This window comes from Nymphaea colorata, chromosome 10 (assembly GCF_008831285.2).
Source record: "Nymphaea colorata isolate Beijing-Zhang1983 chromosome 10, ASM883128v2, whole genome shotgun sequence".
NCBI classification, from domain to species: domain Eukaryota; kingdom Viridiplantae; phylum Streptophyta; class Magnoliopsida; order Nymphaeales; family Nymphaeaceae; genus Nymphaea; species Nymphaea colorata.
The window spans coordinates 22,140,382-22,149,022 of record NC_045147.1 but is presented as its reverse complement, the minus strand read 5'-3'; the positions used below and the strand labels follow the sequence as shown (position 1 = coordinate 22,149,022).

The 8,641-nt window shown below is 41.5% G+C and overlaps 2 protein-coding genes across 2 annotated transcripts; one reads left to right on the top strand and one right to left on the bottom strand.

The window, feature by feature from the left end:
* The first annotated feature begins 58 nt into the window (after nucleotides 1-58).
* LOC116261967 (phosphoribosylformylglycinamidine cyclo-ligase, chloroplastic) lies at nucleotides 59-3,622 on the top strand. Its single transcript, XM_031640933.2, has 8 exons — nucleotides 59-443; nucleotides 1,038-1,132; nucleotides 1,203-1,304; nucleotides 1,390-1,449; nucleotides 1,718-1,890; nucleotides 2,109-2,220; nucleotides 2,300-2,458; nucleotides 3,293-3,622. Exons 1-8 carry the CDS (start codon nucleotides 131-133, stop codon nucleotides 3,461-3,463), a joined length of 1,185 nt encoding a protein of 394 aa, XP_031496793.1. The 5' UTR covers nucleotides 59-130; the 3' UTR covers nucleotides 3,464-3,622.
* A 795-nt stretch (nucleotides 3,623-4,417) lies between these two features.
* On the bottom strand, nucleotides 4,418-6,922 carry LOC116262988 (uncharacterized). The gene is made up of 2 exons (XM_031642543.2): nucleotides 6,642-6,922; nucleotides 4,418-5,228 (listed from the first exon to the last, which is right to left on the bottom strand). Exons 1-2 carry the CDS (start codon nucleotides 6,860-6,862, stop codon nucleotides 4,628-4,630), a joined length of 822 nt encoding a protein of 273 aa, XP_031498403.1. The 5' UTR covers nucleotides 6,863-6,922; the 3' UTR covers nucleotides 4,418-4,627.
* Nucleotides 6,923-8,641: the final 1,719 nt, after the last annotated feature.

Here is an 8,641-nt window from a genome sequence, read left to right as displayed (position 1 = left end):
AAACGTCGGCAGCTTTTTCGTAATTTTCTCACGCCAAAACCCTCTCCAGAGGAAGTAAACAAAACCCCCATGGTCGCCGTCTTCATCGTGTCCGTCTCGCCGCCAAAAGCACATTTCTTTTTTTCCCGCCATGAACAGCAGAGCCATTGGAACCGCTAGCGCTAGCGAGCTTTTCGCGCATGCTTGGGCGCTCGAGAGGGGAGCAGTCGCGGGAGGATGGGCGAAGAAGTCGAGGGTCTCCCTACCGGCGAGGTCGAGCCCCGGACTGCTCTCCAGGAGTTCGCGGGTATCGTCGATCAGGATGATGCAACAACAGCAGCGCGGTCGTGGGGGACTCACCTATAAAGACGCCGGCGTCGACATCGACGCCGGCTCTGAGCTCGTCCGTCGCATCGCCAAGATGGCTCCCGGCATCGGAGGCTTCGGCGGACTCTTCCCTTTGGGTGCGCGCTCTCTCTCTTTCTTTCTTTTTGAAGGGTCAAAGGTGATTTCTTTTCCTTCATTGTCAAAATTCTACGAATTGGGCGGTTTGGCTGTATGTTTCCCTCACGTGTCCCTAGAGCAGACTGTAGGATTCCGGCGTTGAGAAGCAGGTGAAATTTTCAGTAGAATACGGGGACTATCACACATCAAAGTGGGGCAAATTCGAATTGGGGTTACGACGAGATTGCAGAAATCTTTTTCATTTTATTTCTTTTCCCCCTTTTTCTTCTTTCAGTTTCTAATAGCAATTAGGAATTCGGGAGAAACTGTTTGTGACTGAAACTAGCTCAGGAGTTTCTGAACACATATGCTGCCCAAATGTTCAGCATCATGTATATCTAATGGTGGGAATCAAGATTTTACTCCTTCCTTTTCTGCCCCTTAACCTAAAGAGTTTCTGGCTTTTTATTGTTAACTTTCCGTGACAATCTTCATTTCCTGCTGGTTAATGTGGTCTGGTTCTCTTTATTTATTTTGGAGATTGTATCTTCTATACTTGCCTTCACTTTTGTTAGGACGAGTTGTAAAGGAATGTTGATCATCTCAATAAACAGGTGATTCCTACCTGGTTGCTGGTACTGATGGTGTTGGGACCAAGTTGAAGCTGGCATTTGAAACTGGCATCCATGAGACTATAGGCATTGACCTGGTAATACTCCGTTTCAGTCGTTGCATGCCTGATTTTGGTCCATTCTTGTGACGGTGAGGTCATTCATCAGGTCGCAATGAGCGTCAATGACATTGTTACATCTGGGGCTAAGCCGTTGTTCTTCCTTGATTACTTTGCGACAAGTCATCTTGATGTTGATCTTGCCGAAAGGGTATGGATTCGTTCTTCTTGATGCGTATGGTATATCCTAGTCTAACTTGGTTGTTAGTCATTGTTTATCTGATTTCTTTGTTTAGGTGATCAAAGGTATCGTTGAGGGCTGCCAACAAAGTGACTGTGTTCTCCTTGGTGGGGAGGTATTCATGCATTTGATGGTTGCTCCATTTTTCTAAGTACTTTTATAAAAGCTTCTTTGTCCAATGTTGCTTCACATGAATATACGTGAGTACATTTTCTGTGATCCTTATTGACTCATCGGTAAATTTAAGTTTCCTTAGTTCGTTACCTTGTTTAAGGAGCTTCTTTCGAAGGAGTTGGCCACAAAAGCAATCCATTGGTTTCTGGTCTAGTATTCTGTATTGGTTGTAGGTTGTAATTCATATGCTATTACCTTTCCACATGCAGACAGCAGAAATGCCAGATTTCTATGCAAATGGAGAATATGATTTGAGTGGTTTTGCTGTTGGAATTGTTAAAAAAGATTCAGTCATTGATGGAAAAAATATAGTTGATGGAGATGTTCTCATCGGTCTTCCTTCTAGTGGGGTCCATTCCAATGGGTTTTCTCTTGTTAGAAGGTAAGATGAAGTTCCACAAAAAATTTAATTATCATACTTTGGTTTGCATTTTAGCAAGTGTGAGTTGTGTCAGAACTTCGGATATTCAATTCTCGATCCATAATATTTTGCAGTTGTACTCTTCCATGAATACATTTTTGCTTAGAATTTCTTGCCTAGCAATCAGTAGCACATGAGTCCAAATCATGTTGACTACATGTTTTTCTATGGGCTTTCAGGGTTCTGGCACATAGTGGTGCTTCTTTAAATGACCAGCTACCCAATAGTAATGGGATCTCGGTTACTCTGGGAGAGGCTTTAATGGCTCCAACTGTGATCTATGTCAAGAAGGTAATTTCTACTTTCATGCTGCCTTTTATTACAGCAAGGTAACGCAAATGAAAAATGTATTGCCGGTTTTTTGTCTTAGGTACTTGATATTGTCAGTAAAGGAGGAGTAAAGGGAATAGCACACATCACTGGTGGTGGGTTTACAGACAATATTCCTCGGGTCTTTCCAGATGGTCTTGGGGCACTCATATATCCTGATTCTTGGGAAGTGCCTCCTATTTTCAAATGGATTCAAGAGGTAATTTGCACAAGATATGTTAATGTTCATTCTAGGAATCAAGGTCATGGATATGCTTTGTAGACAATAAAGTAGGAAGTCAGCTTCTTCATAGTATCGAGTCCAGTTTTTCTGTGCAGACATAGATTTTGGATCTTATAATGAGACAGCAGATGCATGACAATTGATGGTATAAATTTTCTAATGGAAAAAAAAAAGAAGGTAACTAAGTAAGTAGGGTGCACCATGAAAATCAGATATTCCTACTAATTCTCTAAAAGTTGAATTTGCATGGAGATTGGTCTTCACGATACCACTCCATTGAAAATGTCCACTTAAAGTTATCTTGTTGCTAGGTTTTATTTCAAGAAACTTTTGCCCAGAGATTGGCAAGCAGCCATATGATTGTCTAGATCTGATCTGATGTTTATCATTTAGGTCTCGACCTATCTTTCCTTGTTGGTTCTGCAGGTTTTGTTATCTCTTGATACATTTTATCTCTAGCTTGTATATTTGATATGCTTGGAAGGAGGTAGAATGAAAGTTCTCCCTTTGTCCATGTCAGATACATTTTCCCCTTCTTGAATTCCTTTCCTAATGTTCAGTCTTTTCTACACAAGGTATTGCAGAGTGCTATAGCCTATAGCACTCTGCAATTCTGAATTTACTTTTATTTTGCCTTCTGTCACTGAATTTCAGATTCGGTCTTAGCTTTCACTTTACTGAAAATTTCACTCTTTTTATGGGAGGATTAGATAGTTGATACATGCATGTACTGTTACCAATCCCCCCCTCTCTCTCAATCATATTAGGCTGTGGACAGATTGTTTGAACTTGAAATTTGATTTGTTTCAGAAAGGAGGAGTTGAAGATGCTGAAATGCGGAGAACCTTCAATATGGGTATAGGGATGGTTCTTGTTGTCAGCCCAGAGGCATCTAGCAGAATCCTTGGTGAAGAACATGGCCCATGCATGCCTCGCCTTATTGGGAAGGTTGTTAAAGGTGAAGGCGTGATCTATAAATGACAGTATCATCTGCCGACAGCGGAATGGAAGAGTTTCTGGCGAAGATGGCGGCTCTTTTTTCGATATTAATAATTTATACTTGTATGTTAATATGCAACAACAGCCTATCTGAAAGATGGTGTTTTGCATAGAATGTTTTATATGGAAGTGGTTGTTTCATATCGATGCCCTTCTTAGACACTGCATCTCTTTCTTTGCTGCGTTGAGTATGAGGCATTTCGATCTTAGCGTATGGCATGGGCGATAACGGGGATGACATGCTTGGTTCTCCAGCTCAAGTAAAATTATCATTCCCAGCTTGAGTGTCAATATGAAGAACCCGGTTTTATCTCCTTTTTTATTTTTCATAGGCTTGAGTGTAATCTGGTTTTAATCCGATACCTTCGCAGTGATAGAGACATTAGCGTTCTGAGGGCAGTTCCGGTCTGATCTTGGCTATGAAATACTGTGGTAGAACAAAAACTTCTGTTTCTCGCTATACAGGTGAACTGCATATGTTTCTTTTTCAGGTGGCCGACGCTCTGGCTCGCTTCAAGTGTAAGTTTTAGATTATCCGACCTGTGAATGAAATGGATGAACCTTTTTTTAGCTACATGTCGGGTGCTTTTTATCTGAATTCAAGAGATCCCTAGGAAGGTTCCTACTCTTGAACATCACATACGATCAAACTGGCTCCACTGCATTCTTAACTGATAACTGGAAAACCATGATTCTATTGCTTACGGAAATTTCAGAAAATTTCACCTAACTTTCCAAAGGCAGCAGTAGCTTTCCTTGCTCAGACCAGTTTTGATCACTTTTCGACGGTTTTCATGGGTGTCTATTCTTCAAAAGCTTTTTTTAAACTCTTTCAGGAACTCCTGATTGCCTCATTCGTGTTGGCGCCAGTGTGTATGTGTGACCGTGCTGCTTCTATGCAGCATTCATGTCTAACGGGTTTGGACCAAAGGCAACTTTAACGTAAAGAACTTTCAAACCAAATTGGCTGTGGTCAGCAACAAACCACAATGACATTCTTGGTGTTCAACTGCGTTCTACAGAAAGAAGACTTCTACTACCACTAGGATTCAAATTGTGTTAGGAAGGGTACGCCTTTTCCATGTCAGAATTTCAGTACTTCCTTGAATACAATTAGCCATGTTGCTGATTCTATCTAACCAAGTCTCATCTTCTTCTCCTCCGGCTCCTCCTCTGGTTAGCCGGATGCGTATCGGTGGTTGGTTGAACGTCCCTTTTCTTATTATTCCCCGTGAAATGAGACCTTTCTAAACTTAAGCCACTGAGCGCTGCACTATGCTTCAAGTCCCTCGGGCCGCCTCTAGTTTGTTCCACATAATTTCTTGGGTTGGAGTTCTGTTCTTCATTGTAATTTCTCTCCATACGGCCATAACAGAACCTCTTCTCTAAAATTCTGTCAAACTTCTGAGGGGGTTGCCTTTCGTTAACAACAGCAAAGGGAGAACTCTGCCACCCCAAATCCACCGGTCTGCAGGAAGGCCTTTGCGTCTCTCCCAACCAACTTGCATCAATTTGGGGACAATAGATTGCTTCTGTTGTACGTGCCCTGCTGCTCTGCGTGGGCAGATTCTCATGCAGATACGCAAACGCAATGGCTGTTGGATCTGGCAATGAATGGTGCCCGCAATTGAAATGGGTTCTCTGGGTTGCTGCTTGGTGGCCTCTGTGTACTCTGTGGCTTTCAAGAGGAAAATATTTCTTGGGTGTTAAGGATGTGGGTCTGCTTCGTTTTTGCCCATTCTCTTTCCTGCCAATACCAATTTTTGACCGTTATTTTTTACAGAGAAAAGAACGTAAAAAAGGCAGTACATCATATTGTTCTTTAACTATCAGATGTTCTCCTGTAGAAGCTGACAAGTTCATGTCATCTTCGAAACAAATAACAATGAATATATTTCAAACCCATGTTAGTTAACAACTATATAGTCTGTTCGTGCGTGTGTTGTGTGTGGCCACACGCATTTTTGGTTTAGGCGTATCCAAATCCCATATTTGAAGATGTTCATAGTTACAGAAACAAAAACTTTCAGTTTTGTACGTAACTACGTTAATTGTCACATGATGCCCCCTATACAGCCAAGAAACTGTGGAGCTAAAAGAAAAAAAAGAATGGTACACGATCCATGAACTCCCGCGGCCAGTTGGTAAAGAGTAGTATGGTGTGCATATTGGGTTTGCTTATGGATGATTTATCCATGAATGGAGTGTATAACTGAGCAAACAAAAAGAATCAAAATAGCAAGTTCTCTGTTGTTGGTATGTTGAAATGGAAGACTTCACCCAGAAAATCTGGAGATTTCATAGTTGATCTTGATAACTACAATCTACAGTTCCAAATCGCAATGCCCCCGTCAAATAATGTATTGCCATGAATATAGGAGTTAGGAGGGGATATCTGTGAATATTGTGGTTTTTCTTTTTTCTTGGAGGAAGCAGGCATAAAGTGATACATAACCTTTTCATACATTGACTATTAATCATTAAAAACCATCTCCATCTGGAATCCCTGGATAATATCACTGTAGTATTTGAATATTAGCAAAGCAGCCAACAAGTGGCGAAGCTGCAGAAAGTCATGGTCCAACGCAGCAAAGAAACACTCACCATCTTTAGGTGATTGGCACCTGGCCGTTGCTTCTGAAGTTGTAAAACTTGCAAAAATGCATTACAGATCAATTTGACCTGTGGCCGTATGCATCTCCCAACAGTAATTTGGGAATCAAGTGTAGAAGAATTAAGTTGGAAATACCTATCTGGGAGGCCCCAGCAGGTACCAACAGATCTGGATACTCTTTATGGTAAAAAAAAAGAAAAAGCTACATATGTTTGAGCTATTCTGACCCAAATCTTGGGCAATGAGAACTAGATTGTGCGTAAACCATTTTACATAAAACGACATGGCGACATGCCCCAAGGCTTACTGTAATATGAAGTTTCTAGGTCTGGTCTCTGTGGGAGTATTTTAGAACTCGGTCCACATACAGAACTCCACCATCCCCCTCTCGTTTCTTACCCTCTATGCCCTCTGAATCCAAACCCCGAATGAAGCAACAAATATTTCTTCCACGCCTAGATGACAAAAAACTAAGAAAGGTTCATCACAAAGGAAATACCACTGGCTGTATGCTTATCCTCAAAGAGAAAGAGAGAGAGAGAGTACCCTGGGATTCTCTGAGTGCTGTGGAAGCTGGTGTCAAGGCTCCTCCAGTCAATTCCTCTCTCCTGAAGAACAATTTCCCTGGGTCTGGCCGACCCAAATGGGTTTTGTTTCTTGATCCTAAGGCTTTCTTCTTCTTTTTCTTCTGTCTTCCTGGTCTGCGATTGCAACGCCTCTTCCTTCTCTACCTCGTCCGCCCACGAGAACCCTGTGCCGCCCACCATTATCTCTTGCTCTTTTTTTCTCTCTCTCTATCCCTCTCCTCCCCATCAGCCAACGGCTCCTTCAAAGTTTAAATTGCTCTGGAACATCGTTGGGGGAGAGGGAATCCAAATGGGGTTCCTTTCTGCTGTCCCCACCATGTGTAAATACCGACAAGATTACGACAGGTAATTTTTTACAGTCTTTTTATTTATTGTCATTATATTGAAAAGGGTGATTCAGGCTCCAAGAATTCGATTTTATATTTGAAAATTCAGATACAGAAATTGGCACAACGCTGAAAAAATTCAATCATTTTGTAGTCGAAAAAATTAACCGGCTTTGCAGGTAGCCATTGTCGACCATTCAAAAATAATCTACGACCTTTGGGAAGCCCACGTAAGAATGCGCTAGATTTTCTCAGAAGCTTTTCGTAATGAAGCTTTTTTGTCGTCAGTATTTATTGATAAAAACAACTTCATACGCTGATATTTCTTCATTTGCTAAAGAGAAAAAAAGAAAAAAGATGAACCAAAATTTTCTGATGGCTTGGAAAAATCTGTGCCACACATTGGTATATAATGCTTCCTGTACCTCGAGGGAGGGAATTTAAGAGGGTCGAAGATATGCTTTACCAAGCCCGACTATCCGGATCCAAATCATTTTCATTTAGATTTTGACTTGCACTTAGATCAGGAGTTTTGGTATCTGTTTATTATGCATGATAAAATTGTTCACATGCAAAGGTTAAAATCAGAACTACATATCCATGTTTAGCGGAAAACTACCTGAAGATAACGAGTATCCCCATGGAAGGATGTGCATAAGAAAATAAATGGAAAAAAGAGACTAATGTTTTCACTGTTCTAAACCTTGATATAATTTGAGTATTAAAAAACGAATGTCGCATTAGCACATACCAAATCGAAAAACAATTACATCGCCCCTACCTTTATGGAACAACGGATTTCATCGTTGTCGCTTCGTACCGGATGGTTCGAGCCGATACATATTGATCACTAATTATGATAACTAAAGCACATTATAGGGATCAATGATTTAAACACCTTGCTTTGATCACCAAATATGATATTATACGGGTTGAAGATTAAAAAAATCTCATTTAAACATCTTAAAAAACAAAAAAGAAAAATGAAGCCCGAAGTTTAGGTATTTAATCATGCAGTACACTTCGAATTTCACAAACCGACTTGGAATGTTTGAATAGGTCAACAGACCAGTTTGTAATTAATTCACCTTCATCTAACGCCAGAGGAAGATCGATCAACGCGGTTCCGCAGTCTTTCCTGCTCCATCGACTTGGTCAATGCTCCTTTCTGTATATAACCACCACTCTCACTCAACCCTCTGCAATCCATCACAAGCTTTATTTGCTTCTATTCCTCAAGAAACATATACAAGAGCGACCACCGCCTTCCGTTTCCTATCAATATCATACAAATCCCGCTCAGCCGATCGATCGAAAACGATGGCTGACAAGAGATCATCTTCGAGATTCGCTACTCGAGCTTGCAGCTTCCTTCGTTTGGCGTTCCTCTGCGGAAGTAGATTCTGCAGACAGAGACCAGCTTGCAGCTTCGTCCGTTTGGCGTTCCTCTGCAGGAGAAGCAGTGTCACCAGACGAAGAGTTACTCGCACCTTCGTGCGCTTTGGGTTTCTCTGCAGTGGCACCAGCGTCTCCAGGCCAACTAGGCTTACTCGGAAACACAGCCTCTCGTCACACTGCGTTAAGGCTCCACCTTCTTCCAATGGGGAGTCCAGATTCACCTTCCGTGCTGAAA

Coding starts and splice junctions, on each gene's coding strand:
- LOC116261967 (XM_031640933.2), top strand. CDS start 131: ATGAACAGCAGAGCCATTGGAACCGCTAGCGCTAGCGAGCTTTTCGCG. Junction 1,450..1,717: donor GTGTTCTCCTTGGTGGGGAG/GTATTCATGCAT, acceptor TTCCACATGCAG/ACAGCAGAAATGCCAGATTT. Junction 2,459..3,292: donor TTTTCAAATGGATTCAAGAG/GTAATTTGCACA, acceptor GATTTGTTTCAG/AAAGGAGGAGTTGAAGATGC.
- LOC116262988 (XM_031642543.2), bottom strand. CDS start 6,862: ATGGTGGGCGGCACAGGGTTCTCGTGGGCGGACGAGGTAGAGAAGGAA. Junction 5,229..6,641: donor AGCACTCAGAGAATCCCAGG/GTACTCTCTCTC, acceptor TGGTATTGGCAG/GAAAGAGAATGGGCAAAAAC.